This window comes from Hippopotamus amphibius, chromosome 4, assembly GCF_030028045.1.
Source record: "Hippopotamus amphibius kiboko isolate mHipAmp2 chromosome 4, mHipAmp2.hap2, whole genome shotgun sequence".
In the NCBI taxonomy this organism is placed as follows: Eukaryota; Metazoa; Chordata; class Mammalia; order Artiodactyla; family Hippopotamidae; genus Hippopotamus; species Hippopotamus amphibius.
In genome coordinates, this window is record NC_080189.1 from 52,034,611 (window position 1) to 52,062,290 (window position 27,680).

At 41.3% G+C, this 27,680-nt stretch overlaps 1 protein-coding gene across 11 annotated transcripts in view; it reads left to right on the top strand.

Moving 5' to 3' along the window:
- OSBPL3 (oxysterol binding protein like 3) overlaps nucleotides 1-27,680 on the top strand; it is a 182,803-nt gene that overhangs the window by 106,304 nt on the left and 48,819 nt on the right. For 8 of the 11 annotated variants that reach the window (XM_057731336.1, XM_057731338.1, XM_057731334.1 and 5 more), the window contains 10 exons: nucleotides 3,589-3,705; nucleotides 3,863-3,916; nucleotides 5,388-5,501; nucleotides 8,814-8,981; nucleotides 9,569-9,692; nucleotides 11,465-11,568; nucleotides 11,772-11,864; nucleotides 12,924-13,080; nucleotides 22,273-22,403; nucleotides 25,401-25,508. In XM_057731336.1, coding sequence (XP_057587319.1) covers nucleotides 3,589-3,705; nucleotides 3,863-3,916; nucleotides 5,388-5,501; nucleotides 8,814-8,981; nucleotides 9,569-9,692; nucleotides 11,465-11,568; nucleotides 11,772-11,864; nucleotides 12,924-13,080; nucleotides 22,273-22,403; nucleotides 25,401-25,508 — 1,170 coding nt within the window. The remainder of the gene's footprint in view (nucleotides 1-3,588; nucleotides 3,706-3,862; nucleotides 3,917-5,387; nucleotides 5,502-8,813; nucleotides 8,982-9,568; nucleotides 9,693-11,464; nucleotides 11,569-11,771; nucleotides 11,865-12,923; nucleotides 13,081-22,272; nucleotides 22,404-25,400; nucleotides 25,509-27,680) is intronic. The other 3 variants (XM_057731342.1, XM_057731341.1, XM_057731344.1) reach the window with 3 other exon arrangements.

Consider the following 27,680-nt stretch of genomic DNA (forward strand, 5'->3'; position numbering starts at 1 on the left):
GCCTCATGACTCAAGGACGGTGACAGATAAGGAAGTTGGGAGGGGGAGGATTTGGATGTTGAGCCAGAAAAGGAGTTGGCTGCAGTGCTTTCTTCAGTTAAGAAGAGCCTTCACTTTCTTAAATTCTTCAAATCTGGCTCTTCCAACCTGGTAAGAGTTTGAAGTTCTGAGCTCAGGTAGAAGATAAAGTGAGGAAAAAAAGATATTTTGTGGTAATTAATGAAACCCTGTTTGCCTTATTTCCCTTAAGAGCCAAGAAACCCAGTCTAAGCCCCTGCCCTCCACATTGGCTTATTGGCGGGCATGTACTGTCTCAGGAGTTCAGGAGAAATCTAGTTCTAACATGAATCCTTGAAACATTTTTGAAATTTAAGCCTTGTTATCCTTTAAACTACAGGTGTGATCTCATTCCATTTTTTTTCCCAGTTTTTTTAAGGTATGCAATAACATCGAATCCCTCTTGGCATTTGCATTTTGCGCAGTTGAATGTCTTGAGCAAATGTGTGTGATGGTCTAGTATTAGCACTCTGCCTGTTGCCTTCTGCTTGGGAGTCTTACTTAAATCAAACAAATCAAAAGGGCTTGACTTCCTTAGAGTGCTTTTCAGAAGATTTTGAGCCTTAGATTTTCATTTAACAGTGATAACACGTATACACCTTCTTTCACAAGTGTGAATGTGTTGTATTTGATTTGTAAATAGTCATTTGGCCCAAAGATATTGGGCATACTTCAAATGCAATCCAGTGAATGATATTCCAAGAACATAAATCTGTTAGCAGCTTTACTCCAGGACCAAGTTTATCCATTTGTCAATCAGATGCAGACTATTCACAGGACAGCAGGTTAGGCACATGACAGAATCAGAAGTGAACCAGACACATCACACCCTCAAGGAGTCTGTTATCCAGTCCAGGGATGATAAAACCTCACATATACTATCTTAAGTAAGTGGAAGGTGTGACAAAATACTGATGGAGTCTCTAGGGATGAAATAGTACTTTCCTCTGAAGGAGGTGAAATTTTTAACTTGATTTTAAAGATTCATTAAATCTTGACAAGCAAGACACTTTGAGGACTGGTTTTTTGAGCTGAAATAAATGTGAGCAGAATTTGTGTGTGTGTGTGTGTGTGTGTGTGACTTCCCATCACTTAATATTATGCCTTCTCCATTTATTTGTTTGGATGTAATTAAGTGACTTTAAATAATTGGTAATAATTGCTACAAAGAATCTCGTTTGACATTGCTACCTTTTTGAAAAAGTCCTCTAATTTAATAGCTGGATCTAAGCTTTGTTTTTTCCATGGAAGAATTCAGTTTTTACAGTTCCAGATTCTGGGATACCAATGCTATATTTCAAAACTCTGGGAAGTACTTTAAGCCTTATTCAGAGAAAGGTGCAATCAGATATAAGACAGATCTGTCAGGATGGTTATACAAAGAGTTCAGCTGCTAAAGTAGGAAAGTGTTCTTGCTACCAGGTGTTTTCCATGTACTGAATTTGAAGACAGCACAGAAACCGAGGCAGAGCACCCGGGACTTGCTATGGTTCCATGCCCTCCTCGTTAGACCGTCTGTTTCCTGGGATTTGGGTCTAATTGCTTCTGTTCCCCGGTCATTAAGGTCCATCTCCCAGCCCCTCTGTCTTCTGCCTGTACCACTTACCGAAGGCTGGAGGTTTTTTTCTTTTTCTTTTTTGGCTGCATCGGGTCTTAGTTGCGGCATGCAGGCTCTAGAGTGCCCAGGCTTAGCTGCCCTGTGGCATGCGGGATCTTAGTTCCCTGACCGGGGATCGAACCCACATCCCCTGCCTTGGAAGGCGGATTCTTAACCACTGGACCACCAAGTCCCAGGCTGGAGATCTAAGAGCAAGTTATTCAACATGAAATTTGGCCCAGATGACATGTTTGTCTCTAGAAGAGATATCTACACCCCAGTTTTCATTGCAGCATTATTTGCAATAGCCACAACATGGAAACAATCCAAGTGCGCATTGGATAGATAAATGGATAAAGAAAATATGAGCTGTATATGTATCTCCTGGAAATGTAAGATTCCATATAGTCCATATATATACATATACACAATGGAATATTACTCAGCCATAAAAAAAATCCTGCCTTTTGTGGCAACATGGATGGATCTCGAGGGCATTAGGCTAAGTGAAATCAGACAAAGAAAGACAAATACTGTATATTCTCACTTATATTCAGAACCTAAAGAAGCCAAACTCGTAGGAGGAGAGAGTAGAATGGTGGCTGCCAGGAGCAGAGGGTGGGGAAAATGGGGAGATGTTGGTCGAATGGTACAAATTCCCGGCTATAAGATGAATAAGCTCTGGAGATCTAATGTATAGCATGGTGACTGTAATTAACAATATTATATACTTGAAAGCTGGTAAGAGAGTAGATCTTAAATGCTTTCACCATACACACAAAAACTAGTAATTATGTGAGGGAATAGAGGTGTATCAAATCATCACATTGTACATCTTAAACTTACATATGTTATATGCCAGTAATATCTCAGTAAAACTGAGAGGAGCAGGGAGATATGTTTGTCAAAACTTAATTACCCTGTGTTGGAAATGTTTTCTCTCTGATCTGGATGGTAGGTAAAGGTATAGAAATTCTTGAAGTTATAGTCTTAAGATTTGTGCATTTCATGTGTGTTATATCCCAACAAAAAATATAAAAATAATAATAACAATAAAAATCACTGGAGTGTTTCCAGTTTTGGTCTATCTTGGGGTAATTTCGCAATGGTATGTGCATTTTCAAGCATTTAAAAATAAACTTTTAGACTTTTTAATGTTTTTCTTTAGTATTCCTTTTAAAATAATTTTTCCAGATAATTAGTTGAATAACCTAAATAACTAACAGTGGAAGATTTATTGTAATAACTTTTTGTACCTTAAAATCACAAAGAGCTTAATAGAGCATTAATTGCACCCTTCCCCCAAAAAGTTTTGAAACAAAAGAAAGAAGCAGAAAACAAAATTTCTGGGGAAAGAGGATGAAAATACTTGTTGCAGAACCACCTTTTGATGCTTCAAGATTTCCAACATTTAAATACGTAGAATTTGGAAAAAGTGTGACCAAATCATTATTTCAACCAACATGTCATATTTACCACCTTGCTTGCAATCTCACACTTTTCAGCCGGTTTTCCTAGCCACCCCCAGCCCTGCTGCCCAGTTTCCATCCTGATGTCTGTAGCTTTGGGTTAAAATTCAGCCTGAAGTCTATTGGTGAGTGAAAATAACTGATGATGTCAAAGGGAACAAAAACAGAACTCACAGTAGAGTCTTTAACTGTGGTTGTCAAGGTCCAAGCACCAAAAAAGAGAGAAACATTCCCTTCTGAGAGAGCTTTTGAAAAACAACAACAAAAGATTTGATGCCATTAAATTATAGCATTAAATCTATGAAGTCCAAGAACTGTACATAAAGTAAATTTGAATTTCTTCTCCCCAACACACCCAGCCAATCTCATCATCTTGGGTGGATTTATTGATGGGATTGAGTGCTTCTTAAGGTTACTGTTTTTCTTTTAAACAGCCATTGAGCCTGAACTCTTTTGTTGAAACAGGACAGCTGGGAAGTGGTGGAAGGACTGAGGGGAGAGATGAATTACACCCAAGAGCCACCAATTCAGAAAGGATTTTTGCTGAAAAAAAGGAAATGGCCCTTGAAAGGCTGGCACAAGGTAAGAACTGGCCTGGGACTCCCCTTTGTTTGCACCCACACTCCCCATTCAGGACCCGGTTCTTAGCCACTTATATTTAATTTGAAGTTGAGCATGGAGACCAAGAGAAGGACGTTTAAATGGGATGTCTTAATGAATTCTATGTTATTCCCCACAGAGATTCTTCTCTCTGGACAAAGGAATCTTGAAATATGCCAAGAACCAAACTGATGTAAGTCATCTTGCTACACCCGTATGCTATTGAAGAATTCTGGAGGGCTAGTGGTTGTCAGCTCATGGATGAGACTGTGCACGTTTGGGATTGCATTTCCCTAAACTGGAGACCATGGAGGGGTGGTGGTGCCTGCTCCCCGCTGTCCCCGCTCTGGGTTCTGGGTGGCCTCAGGTCACCCACCAGGAGGTGCAGGGGCCCCTACCAACACCATGTTGGGCATCCAGGTGTGGGTTCTGGTCTTAGGGTTGTGCTGTGGGGCTCTCTGGGTGGGGGAGACCTCTTCATAGCGAGGTAACAGGAACGAAACACAGGGATGTGTCCCTCCCACTATTACAGGGACTGAAGGGTTTGGTGGAGAAGGCCCTTGGTGAAGGTGATGGGAGGTTCCCTGTGTGTGGACACCAGGCAGAGGGCCCACGAGGACTCAGAATGACTACTAGTCCTGCCCTCGTAGGGGCCCCCTCTTCGCCTCTCGTGGTGCCTGCCCTGTAGGGGCACGTGCAGAAACATGCCATAGTACCTGACCCACGGCAGCCTGCGTGAGCTTCCTTACTCTTTTTATTTTTATTTTTTAATTTTTTTTTGGTTTCTTCAGCTTTTAAAAAGTTTTAAATTAATTTTTATTGTAGTATAGTTGATTTATTTTGTCATGTTTCTGCTGTACAGCAAAGTAAATGAGTTATACATATACATATATCCACCCTTTTTTAGATTCTTTTCCCATGTAGGTCATCACAGAGTATTGAGCAGAGTTCCCTGTGCGATATAGTAGGTCCTTATTAGTTGTCTATTCTATATACAGTAATGTGTCTCTGTCAATCCCAATCTCCCAATTTATCCCTCCCCCTCACCTTTCCCCCTTGGTAACCATATTACTCAGCCACAAAAAGGAACAAAATAATGCCATTTGCAGCAACACGGTTGGACCCAGAGATTGTCATGCTGAGTGAAGTCAGTCAGACAAAGACAAATATTATATGATACTCCTTGTATGTGGAATCTAAAAAATGGTAAAAATGAACCTATTTACAAGACAGAAATAGAGTCACAGATGTAGAAAACAAACTTACTCCACTTTTTAAATTACTTGCAAATGAATTCAGACACCGGAAACTGATTGTGCGGGAGACGGTGCCGTTGACAGGTGAATTCACTCCCGTGGGAGTCAGTCCACAGGGCTAACTTGCTAGTTTCCTCACTTTCTTGCTTCCTCACTTGGCTGTGTGAACTGCTTGTTACTTAACCCTCTGTAATTCAGTCTCCGGCCTGTAGTAGGGGAGATGTCTCCTCCCTCACAGGTTAAATAGGGTGATGCGTATACAGGCACTCAGCTCGGTGCTGGAGGAGTGTAGATATGCTGTTTGCTGTTAGTGGATGTGGGAGGGGAGGGAGAGGGAAGGAGCATCCAGGACGTTCCGGCAGTTTTTTAACACGTGGTTCTCAAGGGGCCCCCTCCGTGCCTCTGCAGATAGAGAGAGAGAAGCTGCATGGCTGCATTGATGTCGGGCTCTCCGTGATGTCTGTGAAGAAGTCATCAAAGTGCATAGACCTGGACACTGAGGAGCACATTTACCATCTGAAGGTGAGACCGCTGGCCAGGTGCTGTCTCCCGTTGCACAGAGTTCCTTTATGTTGTGAAGGGATAGTCAGTTATAGGACTGTTGGGGATGCTTTTTGAATTTCAAAACATTCAGCCAACATATGGAAGATCTTCATTATGAAAGTGTGTCTAAGGGTGCTATTGATATCTGGATGGGGCAGTTCTTCATTGGGTAGGACTGTCTCCTACACTGCTGAACGTTTCGCATCCTTGTCTCTTATCCCGTAAACCGCCCCCCCCCCCCCCGTGTGATTGTGACATCAGTAACAACAACCACCAAAAAACTTCATATTTCCAAATACAAACCCCCTCTACCCCCAGGCAATACCATCTTTAGTAAAGAACCATTTACCATGGGTTAAAATGTGTCACTGAAATACAATATGATCTCTAGTCTGCGAAGCCCCATCTTACAACTTGACTAATTTTATAGGGATTCCATTAAAATTCTCATACCACAATGATGTCAAAAAAATTTTCCCCCAAAGGGTGGGTCTCCAGATAGTATCTCTGAAAGCTGCCTAACTACCCTCTTCTGCCCCTTCTCCTTCAGGTAATACAGATAGTTACAAGCATGAAGCGAGAGCTTTGGAGATACAGTTCTGATTCAGATCTTGACCGCCTGGCTACTTAACTAGCTTTCAGCCTTTGACAAGTTGTTTGATCTCTGAAAGTCTCAGTTTTCTCACCCGCCCAGCCCCCATAACGGGGAGTTATAATGCTCACCTTGTAGGGCTGCATGGAGAAAGCTTGGTGTGATGCCTGACCCACGATAAGCTCAATAGGTTTATTTATTATATATAATTATTAGGTGGTACCTGAGTGTTAGAAATTGAGAAAATATTGAGTCCTTTTTACTTAGACAGATTACTCGGAACATTAGGAATGGGGGCTGAGCTTTGGGAAAATAAAAGCATGAGATTATGAGCTCCATGTCCTAATGTGTCCCTGTCCTCCCCATAGCATATCTGTGGTGTGTGGGCAAATACTTGCTTAACCGTACGTGGGGTTGATTGACTGCCCAGGACAGTCAAATCCATACTGTTTTCTAAGCCTAAGCCCCTGTGCCTGTGGGTGTAGTTAATTGCATAAAGCAGGGTTTCTCGCCCTCGGCACATCAACAGGATGGGCTGGAGACATCTTTGCTGAGGGGGCCCGTCTCGTGCGTTATAGAATGTTGGATGGCACCCCGGCCTCCACCCACTAGATGTTGGTAACAACCCTCCCCCAGTTATGACAACCACAAAATGTCTGCAGATGTTGTCAGATATTCCCTGGGGGTGGTCAAAACACCCCTGGTTGAGAACAAGTAGTGTGAATTAAAGGAGGGAGAGACCTATAATCTTAAAAAAAAGGATTTAAGAAAGCACCCCTGCTTCAATGGTCAATCTCCTCTCGAATAGTTTATTTCTCTGTGTACTTAGTTCTGTGTATTGACAACGGTCAGGAAATAATAGGTTCTTGTGTATCCACTATTCTAGTTAACAGAGTAAAAGCAAGGATTAATTCCTACTTTTTAAGGAACTGGAATGCCTAGAAATACATCGAATACTAATATCGTGATAAGCACAGGTTAATATTTCTCTGTGTTGATTCACTTTTAGTTCTGTTTGGGTTTCTTGTTCATTCAGACCACCAGCTATGACTGTGAGTGCAGGTGTGTGGAGTTATCTGCGGTCCTTGTTGATGGCCTCAGAGTCGGGCAGTTTTTAATGTGGGCCATTCAGTCCCAGCCTCTTTCTTTATCATAGAGGGGGGTCTGGGCAGCAGAGAGTTGTTTCTGCCCACCCACAGTCCTGTAACCACCTGAGGGGCTAGAAGAGAACCCTGGTCAGTTAAGTGCTTTTTTCCTTCTGCCTCGTTTAACCAGTAAAAAAATGGGTCAAGATGAATGCTCTGGGCACTGATTTTTAATGGCCTCTGTTAATAGATCAGTACAAAGGGTAATGCAAGATTCCTGTAAAATGCCCATTAACAGCATCTGGGAAATGAAGTACATTTTAAGAACGTAATTTAAGGGAGACAAATAGATGTGAGTCTGTTTGTGTTGCTTCTCTCTGTAAATGACACATCTCAGCAGAACCTGGAAGGGTTTTAAGTCTTGTGTGTACACACAAGACACAACAAACATAAACGCCAACTGAACACTTCCTAAATGTAGGATGTTGCTGATATTTATTTCCACATCCTTGCTTTCAGCAGCAGCATTAGTAAAGATTTTAACTGGATTGACCTGGATTTTTCTTCTTGGGAGTTAACCTACCATGCATCCTTTTGGGGTCTTTTAAATTGCCACTTCATGAGTCTGTGTGTTCTCATATATAAATATCTATCATTTTTCATTTTGAAAGTATTAATACAGCATCATACACAGAAATATTGACTATTAAAAAATATCTACTGTGCATAGGTGCTTCTTATATTCTTTTTTAGTACTTTTATGCACATTTGAAATATTTTATAATAAAAGTTACTAGATACAAACATTTCTCTTCATAGAAATTATATATAGATAGTCACTCGGAAAGAATGGCTAAAAGTTTATGTATGTGAGTTTGAAAAATCCTGGAAATCACTGATAATACTGCATCAGATTTTTGTTTTCTAAGAGTGAGAGAAATGTTCTTTTAAATAATCTTCAGGGCTTCCTAGGTGGTGCAGTGGTTAAGAATCCGCCTGCTAATGCAGAGGTCACAGGTTCAATCCCAGCTCCAGGAAGATCCCACATGCCGCGGAGCAACTAAGCCCGTGTGCCCAAAAAAAAAAAAAAGGTAGAAAATAATCTTCACATTCATTAACATATTTTCCAGCAACATATTCTTTACCAGAGAAAATGAACAAGTTTAAATATTTTAGGAAGAATTTACTAATTCATTCCAGTTCAGAGAAGATTGAGCTGAAAAGTCTGAATTATAAAAGTTTTTTTAAAAAAATGGTGCTAATATTTTCAGTAGGGATAGGCAAAACTGGGACAAGAGAACTTGGAACTGCTTTGAGATGGATAAATATAAGTTTCAGCTTATTTTTTCTTTACTATTTCTTAATAATAACATAACAATTGGACTCTTTCATAGAATGCCCAAATATAGAGTTTATGAAGACCATTTTTGCTCTCCATCGCCTCCTCCAACTTGTTCCATAGACTACATAAATGTAAACTAAGTTAATAAACTGGTAATTTCACATTTCTACACCTACCAGCGTGAAGAGGTGCTAGGTGTGACCTCAGTGTGATGACTAATTGTTCCTTAGAGTGAGTGACATTTTTGTCTCCTTTCAACCTAACACAATTAGGTAAAGTCAGAGGAAATCTTTGATGAGTGGGTATCCAAACTCCGCCACCACAGAATGTATCGTCAGAACGAAATCGCCATGTTTCCACACGAAGTTAATCACTTTTTCCCAGGATCTGCAGTCACAGACTCTGGTTCTGGGGTCTTGGACACCATTTCAAGTCGGAAGGTAAGAATTTGCTGACGATGAATCTAAAGGTAGGGGGTGGCTTTGTGTGGGGGAGTCTGCTCTCGGGCTGTCTGAGGAAGGAAAGCTTTGCGAGAAGGAGCAGGGGAAGCTTGAGCTGGGATTTCATTCGTCTTTGGGTCCGCTCAGCCAGAACCAGGGTCAGAGGAGCATCCAGCAATGCTGAGACCATAACTGAAGAACCGTATGTATGGAAAGATTTAATATCCCTGAACGCTCCAGCTTTCTCTTGACCAGTTTGACTTCAGTTTGCTTTCTGGTTGTAAAATGCAGGAGGTCCATTTATAGTCATACAGAATTGCAAGATCTTTCCGAACGTTTGTGTCATTATTTCAGTGTGGTTATCATCGGACAGGAGGAGAAATCAGGGGCCCATAACATGGTATGGCCATGCAGGTGACAGCCAGAGGTCTCAGGGGCTCTGGTGGAGTGCTTGGCTGGAAGCTTCTTTGTCATTATGGGCAGATGGCGTCCATCAGCAACAAACCCACTTTATTATCCTTTATGCTAAAGTGTTCCCACCAGGCTCTGTTTTCATTTACGTTGTGCTTTTGTCATCTGTGGAACAGCGAAGCAGCATATCAAAGCAGAATTCGTTTCAAACCGGAAGCAATTTATCCTTGTCTTGTGGTGGTGAGACTCGAGTTCCATTATGGTTACAGTCTTCAGAGGACATGGAAAAATGCTCTAAAGGTAGAGTGGCTCGAAAACTCTGCTTCTGTCAAAACCTCTGCTCTTAGATTACACTGGTTTGGTATTCAGACCCCAGATGAATTTGGATCTTCCCCCTTCACTGCTCTACATTCCCTGTCATAGTTTGCGTATGAAGTCTGCACTCGTGATCAACAAGAGGCACTTTCCTTTGGAGTTTTATGTCTTCCCCGGGTGTGTGTGCAGACAGGTTTCCCTTTCTGTTCTTTAAGCACTGATGCCTGGTTTCCACATGGCCTGCTAAATCACAGAATCGGGGTGGCGTCTGCACAGTTCATGACACTTTTTTAAATGCCAGCAATGCTTCTGATGCACATCCAAGAATTTAAATCATTGTTCCAGAGGTGAGTGGCTGAACCAAATGGAGATCCCCACCAAACAGGTGTTCCCTACCCCGGCCGCACATTAGAATCGCCAAGAGAGCTTTTAAAATGCCAGGATACCCATGCCCAGACCCCTGTCCCAAAGAATCTTTCTGAATTAGTGTGGGATGGGGCCCTGGCAGCATTAGTTTTCCACAGTTCCTCAAGTGATTCTGAAAAGGAGCCAGGGTTGAGAACGCTTGCCATATGGAAGCTCTGTGTTCTCAAACTTAATTAGCTAAGAATCACCCAGGGAACTAAAAAAAGTCACCAGTGGGATTGGGGGTGTTCTGATTTGATTGTCTGGGGGTGGGACTTGGATATGGGTGATTTAAAAAATTTCACCAGTTGAAACTGTAGCCACGATTGAGAACCACTATCAGAGAAAGATGCCTGAAAATTGCATTTTCTCCTGCTGAATGCAGATATTATCACACCTGGGGCCATATAAATGTTGCCCTCCCAATAAATATGAACTTCATTGAGTGACATTTTGGGACAGTACTCGCTGAAGTGTTGTCCCTGGACCAGCAGCATTGGCCTGGCCTGGGAACCTGTCAGAAATACGAATTCTCAGCCTCAACCCAGATGGACTGAATCAGAAACTGGGGGGTGGAGCCCAGCATTCTGTGGTTTAACAAGTTCTCCAGGTGATTCTGATGATACCAAAGTTTGAGAGCCACTGTCTTTAAGCTTTTGGACCGTGATTTCTCAGAAGAAACAGTTACTGTCATCCAGTGAACAGCAAATTGAGGACTAGCTTTTGAGTTAGTGACCCAGGAACTGGACTGAGGATGCTCGTAGATCCTCTCAGGGCAAACTGTAGAGGATCATCATGGTCCTCATGTGGGTCCGTGGTTGACAACACTTGTCCTTAGAGACCAATACGCTCTTCATTTTAATTTCATTCATTTAACTTATGTTGGATCCTTACAGTTGGATAGTGACAGGCTGTTCCTGCAAGATTAGAAATTACAATGATGGTGGTGGTGATGATGATGAAGGCTGATTTATTTAGTGCTTAACATATGCTAGGCACTCTAAGATATTACTCTGCGTTTATCAACTCATTTAACTCAACTATCCTGTGAGATAGGTATATAATTACCCCCATTTTCCAGGCGGGGAAACTGAGACACAGAGAAGTTATATGATTTGCTCAAGATTCACAGTTCGTTAAGTGCATTCAAACTGAGGCAACCTGGTTCTCCAGTTCTATGCCCTTAATCACAGTGGTCTACCACCTCTCCTGTAAAAAGGGAAGTCAAGTTTCCTATCCCCACAGATGTGAAAGCAAATAGATATAAATGAGAAAAGTAGCTGGCACTGACATAGTGAAGTGTGAATGCAAGACGAGTGCATCTGACTCCCCCTCTTGCTGTTCCCCCGCAGACCTGGCACACTGCCATGCCTACCTGATGGAGATGAGCCAGCTGCTGCAAAGCATGGACGTCCTGCATCGGACATACTCGGCTCCAGCTATCAATGCCATTCAGGTTAGCCCCATCCCGCTTCTGTTTACGTTCTGCCACTCTTCTGCCCCCCTGTCTCCTCCCAGCCTTTCACTAACGTGGAATTTGTCTGGTTGGTTGCTTCAGCCAAATTCAAGGGGATGGAGGGAGTCACTTTGGTGTGTGTCATTCCCTATTGGTTTGGTGGACCTTACTGTCTGTGCTCTCTTTCCTGTTTTGAAACAAAGGGTGGAGCTTTTGAAAGTCCCAAAAAGGAAAAAAGATCACACAGGAGGTGGCGGTCCAGAGCTATTGGCAAAGACACTAAAGGAATGCTGCAGGTAACCCTACAGGCTGGTTTCCTTATGGACACGTGCTGGGGGCCCCTTGGACTCAAACAGAATAGACAAGTGACTGCTGTAGTTATTCTCACAAATACCATGTGCAGAGAGAGGAATTCAACCACTTAGATTTTCTGAATACTAGAATCAGCATGTAATGAATATTGGGTAAAGGAAAAATGGCATGAGGTTGGAGGAACGGCAGCCATTTCTAGGATTTTGGTGTCCTCTTTAACGCTTAGCCTGCCTGTTCTCTTCCCTGCTTGGGGGTGCACCTTGTTTTGTGACTGCTGTGGTTGTGTGCTCTGATGCATCTCTTCTGCAGCTCAGTGGATTCACCATCCGTCTGAAGCCCCTGGCCGGAGTCCCTGGGACCAAGACATTGTACAGACTCTCTTTAGCCTCTTGTCTCCAACTTTCCAATCCCCCATCAAAAGTTCACTGCACATAACGCTAGCTGCTGATTTTCCCAATGCACAGCTAAGCCAGAAGCCACCATTTGCTGCTCAGCCATTGCATATTAAATGGCAGCATATTAGGGTGACAGTAAATCAGAAACTTACAGAAACTGCTATACTCTTATATAACTCTAGTTCAAAGCACTTTATGGGTTGAACTTAAATATTTTTAAAGCAAAGAGTAATTTGTGTACAAATGTGTGAAGGAGGTTTGTTTTGTAGAAGTACCAGGTGCAAATAAAACATTTTTAAACCTACCCCATTAACTATTAGCAACTTAGATCCTGAATGATTATTGCCAGGAGGAAATTCAATATAAATAAGAAAGAGCCTGGCTGCTTTAGCTGTCATTTTCAACCTATAGCTTTAATGCTGTGATCACCTCCAAAGGGAAATGTGATTTCTCACCCATTTTTATTTTGCAAGAAGCCAGCGAAAGTTGCTGTGATAAGTGTTTTCCCGAGTTTTCATATGTTATCACTCAATAGAAAGACTTTTCTGTAGAACGTTCTTCTTTTACTACTTTCCAATCTTAGAAACAAGTTAATATTCTAAGCAATTTGCATCTAAAAAGAAATATCTCCCTCTGGTGTCACTTCAGGTTCCTAAACCTTTTTCTGGCCCAGTAAGACTGCATTCCTCCAATCCTAATTTGTCAACGCTAGATTTTGGAGAAGAGAAAAATTATTCTGATGGCTCTGAAACCTCATCAGAGTTTTCTAAAATGCAAGAAGATCTGTGTCATGTTGCCCATAAAGGTAAATGAGTTTTCTTTCTTCCTAATGTGTTTGATGACAATGTTAAATGCTTGTGTGAATGTGGGATGTCCTTGGAGAGGGGACTCTTGGTTGGTTCCTTTTCTGCTCTATTAGGATTTCGGGCAATCTAATTTTTATTTTATTTTATTTCCCTGGTAGTAGGGAGTATATTGGCAAGAAGTTTCTCTTTAACTCTGTAGGGGAGAAGATGAGAACCTTAGGTATACGTTAAAGGCAGAGCAATTTATATGCTGCTGATGAGCATGTAAATTGGTACTATTCTGGAGGGCAATGGGACATCATGTTTCAACTTTTAAAAAAATCTGCCTATCCAGGAATTCCACTTTGAAGCATTCATTCATAGGAATTAATTTTAAAATTATCCAAACAAAGATATCCATTGTAGCATTGTTTATCATATCAGAAATTAGAAATAGATTTCAACATCATTAGGAAAATGCAAATCAACACCATGATAAGATATCACCATGCAACTATTAGAATAGCTAAAATTCAAAAAAAAAAAAAAGTGATAGCTGGTGAGGATACAGAGAAACTGGATCTCTCATACATTGCTGGTGGCAATGCAAGATGGTACACTCACTCTGGACAATAGTTTGGCAGTTTTATATAAAACCAAACATGTACTTACTATACAACCCAACATTCACATCCCTGGGCATTTATCTCAGAGAAATGTAGACTGAAGTGCACATAAAATCCTATACACAAATGTTCAGAGCAGGCTTATTTGTATCAGCCGAAGACTGGAACAACCCAAAAGTCCTTCAACAGTTGAATGGTTAAACAAAAGGTGGTACGTCCATACAGTGTATTCCAGCAATATCACTCAGCAATAAAAAGGAATGAACTGTGGACACAGACCACAATGAAGGGGATCTCAAAGGCATCATGCTGACCTAAAATAGCCAATCCCAAAAGGTATCATAGTGTGTGATTGAACTTATTAACACTTTTGACACAAATATGGAGATGGAAAAGTGATTAGAGGCTTCTAGGGGTCAGGGACAGGAGGAGGGAAAGAGGGAAAGTGTGGTTATAAAGGGGTAGTAAGAGGAATCTCGGTGGTGATGGAAAGCTCTATATCCTGATTCTAGTGGTGGGTCCACGAATCAACACATACAATAAAATTGCATTGACCAATACGTATACGCATAGTCACAGGTGAGAGCCTGTCAGACTGGTGCGATCTAAATAAAAGCTGTAGGTTATACCAATGTTAGTTTTCTGGGTTTGATGTTGTACCAAAATTACGTAAGATGTTACCACCGTGGGAAACTGGATGTAGGGCACCCAGGGCTTCTCTGTACTATTCTTGCAACTTCCTGTGAATCTGTAACAATTTCACAATAGAAAATTTTTTAAAAAATTAGAAATAACCTAAATGCCTGACAATAGAGGGATTGGGTTTTTAAAATGCAATGTAATCATATACTAAAATACTCAACAGCTACAATAATAATAACATCTACCTTATATCGAACACAGTGTCATGCCAGGTGTTTGCTAATAAGCATTTAACATGCAGTGTTTCACTGAATTCTAGCAGCAACCCACAGAGTACGTATGACTGTAACCTCTTATCTGTGTACACTTAGAGAAGCCAAAGAACTTTGTGAGGGTCACATGGTAGAAAGTAGCCAACCTGAGACTTGAATCCTAATCTGCCTTGACCCCAGCGTCTCTGCTCCTCACCTGGTGTCTCACTGCCCTTACGGATGGGGTAGCCAGGGTTATTTTTATAGGTATTGGAAGATTTACACAACATATTGAGCAAAAAATATAATGTGTGATGCCATGTTTTTTTTGAAAAAATAAACTATGTAAATCTGGCATATATATGCATATTAAAAAGTCTGGAAGGATATATACCAGCATTTTAGTGGTGAAGACTGGGAGTACTTATTATCTTCTTTCTGCTTTAAAAAAAGTTTCTTAGATTTACCATTTTTTAAAAGAGAAAATGGGTTAAAAAATTTTAAACGAGAGGGCAGTGCTTGAAGTGGAAGGAGAGAAGACGTTTCCTATTTTGTTTTCCTCTGGTTGCCCTGTGTTTTTCTCCCTTTACATCACTGTTTCCTTTGCCTCTTTTCCCTTATCCTGCAAACCTAAAATAAAACACGTTGGTTATGAGGAAACCATTTTATGCTCTTCACAAATTCCCACCTCAGACTCTTGTCCAAGTGGCCGTTAGAACTTTGTCCATGTTCTGCAGTGCAGTCGTACAATTTATCTGTAAAATGGGAAGAATTACCTGCCCCACCCCTTTAAAGATCTTCACACACACCATTGTGGTTCTCTAGTATTAAAGGGCCACTTGTAATTACGTTGTTTCATTTTAGGTTTTGTAGGAGGAAATTCCTATACAATGCCATCACTTTTTAATAATATGAACTGCTTTTTTAAAGATGAGAAGATAGTGCCTCCCTGCAGAAGGAGACTATCCTGATTTAACCTGCCTTGAGGAAGCTGCTTCCTAAGCGGGACCAAGTTTGCTATATTGAGTCCATCCCCTAATCCCGTCCTCCTGCAGAGGGCCCGACCTTGTGCAAGGTTTATAATGGGCCTCAGCCCGCTGTTCTGTCTTTGGGGCTTTGTGAAAACCAGCTGGCAGCAGGGCTGCCACATAACTAGGCTAGGTCAAGATCTGTGCTCCAAGAAAAGTCCAGGAACACCTATTCAAATACATCCTGCGCCCCACAGGCTTGCAGACAGTGAATTCCACAAGGAGCCCAGCAAGCTTTGTTTCATTCCTGGGGTTTTAAAGTGGACTCGCAGAGACCGAAAGATCTTGGGGAGTCCCTTTTCCAGAGGCGATAACTCAGAGGCCTCATGAAATGAAGACAGTTCTCAGGTTCACCCTGCGTCCTGTGACCTTGCCTGCTTTCCCACTTCCATTCAAACTTTTGAAGCATCTTGACCTTTCTTCCTACCTAAGCCTGATTTTGTTACTGACAGTGTTTTGTTTTGTTTTTTCCTGACAGTTTTTATTGTGCTTTCTTAGCTGCATCACTAATCTATTGGCCATGGCTTCAGAGCAGCTGAGCTCAGGGCAAGAATTCCACTGTTGTTGTAAATAGTCTTGTAATACCTACTATTACCTCCTTTTTCTTCAGCTTGTTAAATGCACCTGAACTCTCCTTGTCTCACAAGTTGGATCAAATGGTAGGCAACTAATATACACCCATCCTAGGAAGTCTTTGGTGTATGTTGTAGACGATACGTTTGATTTTTATGGTGTGTCATGGAACTGATTCTCATTGGTTCATGCGTCTGGCTTTGTGTCTATGTTGACACACATATAAGCAAACAGAGAACAACATATACTAAAATCTAAAAGTTGTAAGTAATTTGCCTTACATGTATTTGCTTTTACCTATCCCAAAATGTATTTCGTGGAACGCTTTGCCCGTAAAACACTTTAACAAACGGAAGAATTCCATGATTTCACATGTTTGGAAAAACACTGCTGACTATAGTCTGCTTGGCATTTACACCAGAAACAGTAAATATTAAAGGCCCTGAGAAATCGTGCAGCAGAGAAGCCTGTTAGCTTTGTTTAACTTAATGACTTTCAAATTTTCAGTTATTAAGAAAATTCCCCTCCCTCTTCCCCAAACTGCTGGCAGCTGTTATCACTCTGGAACCAAACTTCCTGAGAAACATAGGTCAGCAAACATTGTAACTAATAAGCCTTTTTGGAGCTAACCCTCTGTACCAGCTAAGTCAGGAAACTTGCATTCAAGTAGGCCACCTCTGTTAGTGACTAGCTGTGGGACTTTGACCTCACTGGTTAACCTCTCTGGGCCTCAGTTACCTCATCTGTTAAATGTCCTGAAGTCGTTGTCCTGACTCTTCGGGCTCTCAAATTCTGTAATTATCTTCTGTGATTAATAGTTTTCCACTGAATAGAAATCATGCTGCTCTTCTTGCTACAAGGAGATTTTGTGAGAGAGTGTTCTATGAGCAATAGAAGCAGAAATTAGCATATTTGGTGAGCAGATTTAGGGTGGGAAAGCAAGGACTAGTATAGGACTGGGGTCAGGGTGCTCCAGATAGAAGTGGATATTCACATTCTGCCTTGGAAGGGGAAAAAAATGAGATTTTACAAATACATCTTCTATAACCTGTGGAAGATATTTGCAGTGAGAGAAATCTTCATTTACAAATGTAAAGGTTAAAAATAGAATAAAATTAAACTCTGTTAAATTATTTGCTGTTCTTTTGTTCCTGGATTCTTTTCCTATGTTAAGTTTTCATTGAGTAGTCATTTTTTGAATTGTTTTGAGCTTATGGAAACATTGAATAGAAAGCCAAGCATGTCACAATGGCATCATTTTTATAGATTAAAAGCTAAAAAATATACATGATTTAAAGAAAAACCAGATCATTTGTCAAACATAATTTAGAATTCAGCATTAAAATCTACCAATCAATTGTAGTCACATAAATTATCAGTAAATAAGTAGGACCATTAATCAAATTGCCTAATGTATCTTAAATGAAAGAACTATCTGGGTAGAATATGGGCTTGGAAGTTTTAAAACCATGGACATCCTGTGAAGTTTGAGAATTAGAGGATGCAGATTACAGATCACCTTAGGTTTTTTAGATGTTAATATTTTAAAGAAAATTCACCAAAATGTAGTTTTCATTCAAAAGAAGGAAAAAGACTCCTGCTGTGGGTGGGATGCTGTGTAATAGCGTGTTTTCTCACTTTCCTAAAGCACTCTTGAGAGCTGGGCATTAGCCACACATACAGATGTGGAAACCAAGGATTTTCTAAAATCTAAACAGCAGCTAAGTCTAGAGGTAGGATTTAAGTTCACCTTTCCTTTATTATACAGTGTCTTTCCCTTGTACCACACTGTCTCTGTAGAGCTGGTATTCATAACTGTCTTCCTCAAGATCTTATTCTTTTCTGGTGTAGAGAAAATGTTAGAGAGGGAGCATATTAAACAGCAGACTGCAGGCAGGTTAGGAGTATAGGTATCCTTCAGTACCACCTTTCACCATCCAAACATGCTAGCTGTACACTCACCATCTGAGTCAGTAAGAGAGCGTCATGGAAGCCTGTGGAAACGGGAAAGATTGCGACCGTCAAGTCACTTATATGATGCTTATGGCCTTCCATCTGTCCAAAGCTCAGCCTGTGTCCCATGCTCTTTAGTAGAGAGAGGGGGTCTGAGAAATGGCTAAAGACAGTCTGAAAGAGAGATGCCATAATTGCCTTTCGATATTTAGACACTCCATGGAAAAAGAAGTAGTCCTGTTTGCCAAAGAGACACTGAGGTGAATGAACATCAACTGAGGAACAGGAAGGACTTTCTAAATCCTGGAAGAGTCTCAAGACAGAGTGGATGGCTTTAGGAGACAGTGAATGCCCCGAGAAGTGTGGGCCCGAAGGCTGTTTGACAAGAAGGTTTAGAGATGAGAGGAGTTGGTCGTTCTATGCGGCAGGTGGCCTTAGTGATCTTTGAGGTTCTTTGTAGCTCTGAGCATCTAAGACTTTCTTTATGGCTTTATGATCAGATATCCATGGATGTGGTACACTCATTCAGATCTTCCTATTTTTTTAAGCTTTTAATTTTCCTCTAGTATCATGTTAGACATTAAAAAAAACACTCCTGCCACAGAGAATATGCCTGACCTCTGGGATCCTGTGTCCTTAATGATTTTTTTTTTGAATTAGCTGTATTTATACATATATCCCCATATCCCCTCCCTGCCATGACTCTCTCCCACCCTCCCTGTCCTGGCCCTCTAGGCCATCACCCGTCATCGAGTTGATCTCCCTGTGTTATGCACCAACTTCCCACGAGCTATCTGTTTTACATTTGGTAGTGTGTATATGTCAATGCTACTTTCTCACTTTGTCCCAGCTTAATGATTAATATAAATATGGTCTCCCATGAGCAGCCTCTAACTATTGCTCTGTGTGTGCTGGATCCTCAGGCCACTGTAAATGACTATTTTATTGTCTTCTGAGTGGGTCTAAACAGTCGTGTAAGAAATTCAGTGCGTGGGGATCTGGTCCTCTGAGCTGCTTTGTCAGGTAGTTTAGAAAGCACTTAAGACCTTAAAATTAAATATAGTGACTGTGTGAGTTATTTTCTGCTTATTTTCTTCGCACAACAGTCTTGTCAGCTGTACATTTTAAGGCAAATAGTGTATATTCTGCTGATTTAGAAGTTTTAATAGTAATCTTCTAGTTTGGTTGACTGCCTTGCTTTACTGCAGGCCATATGAAAGCCAGGCGAATTGCTTTGGTAAAGTGGCAGCCAGCCTAGTGCCACATTTATTTGATTTAGAGCAATAAACATGACAGTGAAAACAATTTTTTGTACCTATGTAAAGTGATGAATGTTAACTAGAGTTATTGTGGTGGTCATTTCAAATTGTATACAAATATTGAATCATTATGTTGTATACCTGAAACCAATATAACATTGTATGTCAGTTACACCTCAAGAAAGAAAAGAATTGTAGTAATTAAGGAAACTTACCAAAAAAAAAAAATGACAGTGAAGAGATGTTTTCCCAGGGACCCGCTCAGATGGGCGTGGGCATCCTGTGGAGTTGCAATGGGTGGAGGTGCCCATCTAATAGGACCTAAACTGCAGTGAGTGGGTTAACTGCTGGGTTCATTGTTCTCCAGCTGAGAGCTTCCACTGCTTCTACTGTTCATTAGATTCTGGTCAATCTCTCATTCATAGAACTTCTATCCTGTGTACTTTTGTTTATAAATGATGTCCCAGCGAGAGACTCAAGTATCCTACAACTGCTGCCCATATTTCAAAAGACTGCAGTCAGTTCTTTCATCACCATCACTATTATTATTGCAGTAGCATTTGTTATTTATGATATGCAATGCACTGGGTTAAGTGCTTAAGATACATTATCTTATTTAATCCCCATTACAATCTTTTGAAGGAAATACTACTATTATCCCTATTTACAAGTGAGGAAGCTGGGGTCCAGTTGCATCATGTGTTGATTCTTGTCCGGAGTCCTGCAGTGAGTAAATGATGGCGCTGGGGAGAACCCAGGGCTGCTGCTGGAGCCCATGCTATTGGCGGCTCTGCTGTGCTGCCTGTTATTTTGCTCAATTGAATTGTTTAAATTAAAGAGCTAAGCGTGTTCCATAGACACTGTTAGAAAATTCAGTACTATTGACGCTCAACCCCGTCTTCTGTCAACAGAAGCCCTGTAATTTGTGTGTGCGTTGAAACAAATTGCTTATTTATCCTGTGGTTTTGTGAAGATGCTCTAAGTCTATCACTAACACCACAACCTCAGACAAGTTCAGGGACAGCCTACTAAGAGAGGTTGAGTTGTCTGTGTGGCTGTGGAGTGAAGGGAGTAGGTCAGTCGTGCAAATTTAGTTTCTGTGATACTGAATTAGCCACTCCTGAATAGCAATACCTCTGAAAATGCAGCCCCGAGGAATTCAGTAATATGCCAGGCCATTGGAAAAGAAGTATATCTCAGCCTCTTCCTTCTTCTTGCTTTTCGAAAATAGAATAGAATAAAGGAGATTGGAAAGATAATATTCAAATATGATCTCCGTGATCAATAATTCAGATGACAATTGCCTTATCCCTAGGAGGCAACTTGTACATTATGTGATCAAAACTTGGTGATTTTTTTGCTGTACCTGATAACGGTTTTTAAAATTTCAGTTCAGGCATCTGAGTGCCTAATAACACTGAGCTCTCATTATACCTGAACACTCACTAAAGTGAACCAAGTGCTAAATGCCAAGTTGAAAGGTGGGGAATTCTGAGTCAGGCAGCTGGAAGAACTAATAAGGAAGAGGGTAGGTAACACCTTTTTGGAAATAATTTCAAACTTATAGACAAGTTGCAAGAATAATACAAAGAACTCCCATACGTCTTTTACCCAAATTCACCATTTTTAATATTGTGCCACATTTATCTCTTTCTTTCTACACACACACACACACACACACACACACACACACAGAGGCATATATACACATGCAGATGTGTGTACGTTTATTTTTCTGATCCATGGGAGAATAGGAATCATACATCATGTCTTTTTTTATGCCTTTAAACTATAGTGTATATTTCCTAAGAATAGGGATATTCTGTTACTTAACCATAGTTTAGTTATGAAATTCAGGAAATTTAGCATTAAAATAGTACTTTTACCTATTCTGCCTTCCACATTCAATTGTTGTCAGTTATCCCAATAACATCTCTTAATAGCTCTTTTCCCCTTCGGTATAGGATCTAGTCCGTGGTCATAGATTGCATTTAATTATCATGCCTCTTTAGTCTTCTTTAATTGGAAACAGTTCCTGAGTCGTTCTCTGCTAAAATTGACACTTTTGAAGAATACGGGCCAATTAAAAAAAATAGGATGGTCCTCATTTTGGGGTTGTCTGATGTTTCCTCCTGATCAGATTCAGATGGCCTATCCCTGGCTAGTGTACAACAAAAACAATGGTGTGTCTTTTTCAGGGTATCGCACAAAGTCCCAAGATACACAAAGTGCATCTGACTCTCACTAGTGTTTAACTTTGGACACTTAGTTAGGATACTGTATAGTGTCTCCTGTGTACTATTACCATTTTCCTTCTGACAACCGATAAGATCTGTTTTCAAACGTTTCCAGTCTTTGGAGACACAAACAAAATTACATCTTAATGATTGAGAAGTAGAATCCTTTCAAGTGTCAAAATGTCTTGATGACAGTCATAAAAGCATAGAATTTCATAGTGGATAGAGACTTGGGAATTGACAAAAGTGTGTGATTTTCAAGTTTTTAATAGACCTTATTTTTTAGAGTAGTTTTAGGTTCACAGCCAATTGAGCAAGAAGTATATAGCGTTCCCATACCCACTCCCCCAGACACACATGCATAACCGTCCCCGCTATCAGCATCTCACCAGAGTGGTCCATTTGTTAACCGTCAAGAAACCTACACTGAAACATCACTATCACCCTGAGTCCAGGGTTTATATTAGGGTTCACTCCTGGTGTTGTACGTTTCGGATGTGTTTTTTAAAATCATTATAAGTGTACATTTGCTGGACGCAAAATATTCGTGGCTGTTACTTTTCTAAGTTCTTTTATAAGAAGTATCTTGTTTTTAATGATGCCTCTTCCTTTATTCCTTTTTATAATGATTATATCTTTATAGTCTACTTCACTTTAAGGTCAGCTTTTAATACCATATCAACGGAGAGAGAGAAGCTGAAGCAGCTGATGGAGCAGGATGTGTCCGCCTCCCCCTCTGCCCAGGTCCTTGGTCTGAAGCACGCCCTGTCATCCGTAAGTTACATGTCTGTGTCACAGAAATGCCTGACAGTATGTCCAGGCTCATGAACTTTTTATATTTTCCATTGCCATGCTGTGTTGAAAATTCATGATTTCCGTGGTTGTGTTGAAAATTCATGAGAAAACCAAACACATTATCCAAATTATATTCTAACTTTTCATCAGACCTGCTTGTTCTAAACACCAAAGCTGAGCCTACCCCAAATCTTAGTAGCTAGTATTTCACTGAGCATTAGGTACTCTGGCTTCCTCCTATTTATCTTGAGTTTTTCGTTTCTGTAAAGCTTTTGTTATGTGTTTGTCTTACAGACGTTTGTTCATGCTTACAAAGTCTGACAGTTGGCAGATTTCCGTATCTAAGACTTCACAGGCTCAGGCTGACTTTGCAAATTGATGGGTACAGGCAGCAGAGTAAGATTTTGAATTCACACTCTTCTCTGCTGCCCAACATTGATCCTATTCACCTGTTTACAGCACGTCTCTTTCAAAGACAGGAAAGTGATTTGATTTGATAGTACAAACATTTAGTTCCCACCTGCTCCCCCCATGGGCACAAAGAGATGAGTCATAAGGAGTGTCAGGCAATCATCGTGCCTTCGTAACAGCAGAAAAATCACTGCCAAGCCTCGCATGTTTTTCAGTAAGCCATCCTGTCATTCACTCTCTCTCCTTTTTTTCATCGATTCCAGTTTATTCCTGAGAAGAGCTGGGCTCCACTGAAGTGCAATGTCCTAGAACTCTATTTTGAAGAGCTGACAGTGTCTGGTTGTTCACTCTGTATCTGTCAAAAAGCTGGAGAAGTTTTAAAAGACCATACTTATTTGCTCCTACTCTTTACTTGTATTTGGAATCCTTATTGTGAAAAGAGAGAGTATGCACACATGTTATCATCTGAAGCAGTACTGAACTTTCTACGTAGGGTCAGGTAGGGGAGCTGAGTCTTGTTTTCAGAAGTCAGTTCAGGCAGTGAGAGAACTAGAAAATACCCACCCGTGTTTTCTACTGATCATGTTACTGAGAAAAGTAAAGCAATGCTTTTGTTATAACATTAATGCTAAATACATTACCAGCAGTACATACTGTCGTTGTAAGATACTTAAGGAGTATTCACTCAGTTGGATATTTCTAGTATGTGACCTTTGAAAGAAATAAAAAATCACATGGATTTACTCCATGTTTAGAGTCTTAATGTTGTCGACCCAGAGGTAGAAACACCCGCTTTTGGATTGTAATGGACAGCCAGCCACACACCGGGTGCTACTTTGGTTTGAGAGAAGCAGGGTCGTTCTTTTCTTTTTCTTTAAGTTTATTTTTTAGTGGTAAAAAGCATTTCTTATTGTTCCCAGTAGGTTGGCCTTTAGTGCATTTAGAAGATACCTCTAATGGGCTCCCCAAAGTTCCTTTCACTGTGGTCTTCCTCTCCCCTGCCCTCCTCCTGTGGAGGTCTGGCCTCATTTTGTTCATCTGCTGGTCCGGGAGAGGCCATGAGACCCACCTGGCCATGGCATCCTAGGCCAACGTCATTACCTTCCCTAAGGAATTCTCTCTTACCCATGATAAGGATTTTGCAAGCTTAAGATAGAATGGAATGATCCTTTACTTCCTTTTTGTCTTGGATTCCTGAGTAGATTCAAGACCTTTTTTTTTAAAGTAAAAATTTTAGAGTTATCTTGGAGATATCTGAATGGATATGTTTGTGCTGTATGTGCAGTCTTTGTGTTTTTCTTTCTTCTCCCTGTGGCTTACAAAGGAAAGAGAAGCTACTAAAATAACACATTTTTCAGGCCGTATGGAGATCCTAGCCACTGGTATAGATGCTAGCCACTTATACTAAGATACCAGCGACATATTTGCTAAAGTGGGTGCTCTGTACAGGTTATTAGATGTAGCTGTGTGATTTGACACATTTACTCAGTGTTTCCTACATGACCCTCGAGAATTCCCAAATGACCCATTCCATCTGTGGGTACTAAAAAGTAAAAGCAAAATTTTTGTTTGAGATCCAGGCCGTGGGTTACATATAAACATCCTGTGTTCTCAGCAGGTAGACGCTGTGAGCCCTGATGGATGGGAAAGGCTCTGAGCGTCTGGGAAGAGAGTCAGGAAGACAGACAGACAGGATGGATCTGTATACAAGCACCTGGGGAGCTGATTGTGGGAGTGTGTGGGGGACAGTCAGGTGAAGTTGTCCTTTTCCAAAAACAGATCCTTTGGAGAACAGCTGGTCATGAAGCACAGGGGATCCCAATATGAAAGAAACACCTTCCTTTACCTTCCTAGTTGGGAGGAAAGGCTAAGGAATCAGATTTGCCCAGGGAGAAAGAAAAGAGGTCTGGGTGGGCTGACATGAGGTCACATCTCACAACCCCCTTCCCAGGGCCCTGGTCCTTAGCCCTTACCCAGGTAAGTAAGCTCTTTTTAAATTTTTTATTTTTTTTAATAAACTTAGTCATGAAGAATGACTATAAAACAATCAATACCTGTATTGTAAAACAGTAAAATTAATTTTCCACGAGATCTTCTCGGCACACTTCCTAAGATCCAATTCAACCAGTGTGATAATTAAATAACATTAAAATATGTCCAATCGTAAGGGGTGAGAGCAGCATTTTTGTTGAAGATGAGCGAGTGAAGCTTGGAATCTTTAGACGGAGCTGGGCAAAGAGTCTAAAGGCAGCTGGGAAGGAGGCGGGGCCGAGAAACCTCCAGTAATGAGAGCTGCAGGTGTTTGTGATTTCCTTCTCCACTGAAAGGAAAGCCTTAGGAGCCCCTCCTTTCATCCCTGGAGATGAGATTCGGGAAGGGCCTCCATTTCCAGTGTGTAATGTCTTGTATCTGTCAGGCATCTCAGAACCAGTATCCTGTTGGATAACGTTCAAGAAAATAAGTCCAGGAAGTGCCTTCCGAGGGCTCCGCCACACGGGCCCCTCCGCTGTGCTTTTCTGAAACGTCCATTTATTAACGGAGCCCACTATTTTTAACGTGTTCCAGGCCCTAGCACAAAACACAGATCTTAAAGAACGCTTACGCAGAATCCATGCTGAGTCTCTGCTCCTCGACCTCCCAGCTGCTGCCACGTTGGGTGACGGTCTGGCAGAGGTGGGTAAGGCTCTCGTCCGGTGTTGTTGCCGCGCCCCACCCCCACACGACGCCCTCTGTCCCCACAGGATGCCCTGCGTCCCCACAGGCCTCCCTGCTGCCCCTGGAAGTGGTGCTTCCCTCCCCACGGGCGGCTGTGGATTCCCAAGGCTTCCTTGAACGTACGCTGCTAGCTGCATTTCTAAACTGCTTTTCCCCCAGCACTCCTCTTCCCTTTGTATTTCTTTACCCCGTTTCCTCCTAAGCATCACCCTTTTCTCTTGATATTACCGGAGTGGAGACTCTAGAGAGACAGATTTTTGTCCTATTACTTCTGAAAAAAACCTCACTTTCTCCAACTTATAGCATCCCAGTTCCCAGCCAGCTTCTTTTGCTCCCTCTCTGAGAACCAGTCTCCTCTTTGTTTGTGACTGTTTCCTTCTCCCTTTCCTGTGGTTTTTTTTTTTTTTTTTTAAACACAGCTATACTCTCTGAGGGGGGACATGTTACAATTGAAGTCTCTTGGTCAGCTCATAGTATGTTAAAAATGTCTTTTCTCAAGACTCGGCATGTTTATCCAAAATATTCTTTGAATATGTTTAAAATGAGAACGTTCAGAAGACTACAAATGGATTACTTGAAAAAAATCAGTACAAAAGGGTAATGAAGGTCAAAATTGTTTTTAGTGATCTCTTCTATGTATATGCCTGCCTCACGTGTGCTAAATTTTTTCATTAAATGTGTTAGATTGAGTGCATTAAAAAAAAAAGGAAGGTCAGATACAAGGAGGCGTTGTCAATTTTTTGAAGGCGTTTCTAATGTTTAATCCTAATTCATCTCCCTCCTTTTTCAGTCCTCAAAGATAACAAAACCCTGACACCATTTCTTTACTCCTTGGAAAGCTGTTATGTCAGGCAATGGGAAGATTAGATGCTGGAATCCAGCAGACTGAGAGGCCCAGGCACCCACCTCCATGTGAAGCACGGGCTGTGCTCCGCGCTGATGGGACCCTCTTCTGATGAGGGCGGGACCCTCTCTCCACAGGGCTGGTGGGCGTCTTATTACTTCTGAGACACCTGTCAGTGGTTGACCGTGAGTTTCCTCTACATCTTCACTGCCCCCAAGAGATCTTTTCAGTCACCTTAGCCCAGACCTAAACTGAGTCCCCTGAAGGGCTGAGCACCTAAACGTTACCTCTGGGGGCCTTCATTTCAGGCCTGGGCAAAGAAACATGCTCGCCAGGCGGGTTCTCTTATGAATCTGCAGGTGTGCTGAAGCAGGGCTCAGTCACCTTGGCCAGCCAGCGCTGAAGGTGGTTTGCTGCCAAACCCTGCGGCAATTTGTGGGGTTTGGTGCCTGTTTCCAGGCAGCACTTACCTTTGAAATTATCACCTAATTACCATAATTTATTTAACAAGCTGTTAAATAGATAAATGGCAAATTGACCCTTCGTTTATGGTTTCATCAACTTATATTCAGTGTTTACACTTGGGGGTATTTGCGTTTGGGAAAGGAAACCAAAGTCACACGTCTTAAAATGCATGTTTTTAAATTGATCTCGCGAGTAATGTACCTGAAGGCTTATGGGCTGTACGTTGTCTTCCAGGAGGAGGGATAACAACCCTCAAGATGACCTTCTGGAGTCTTGAATCGATGATGTAGTTGTCTCAATGAGCTAGTTCTTCTTTCAGTGATTTTTTTCTTGTTTTCCATGTTTTATCCTGCTTTTGTACAGAGTGTGAAAAGGAAAGGCTGACTTTCCCAGGAAGGGAAAAGCCATTGTTGCCTTCAGGAAATGAGAGTGAGTGGAAATGGCTGCCCCAGAACCTGAAAGCCCGACTCCAGTGTCCTTTTCTTGAGTAGCCCACAGGCTCCTCAGCCTCTGTGGGAATGACAGTCCCCACACTGGGGTCAGCCCAGGCTGCTCTGATTTTAGGCCCCCTTACTTTCTTTGCTTCCCTTCTGTTACTTTTTTTTTTTTTTGAGCCTTCTGTTACCTTTTAGCTGTACAAATTACCCATCTTTGGTGTCCTAAAACCTACTTGGATTCTAAAATCTCCTCTCCTATCAGAAGGTGCTCTCATATCCTATCAAGTGCTTCTATTTTAAATTTCTGAATGTGAACATTTACTATTATCAGGTTATGAGTTCTTAGATTACTTTTATATTAAATTCCAAATGAAAGGCCAAGTG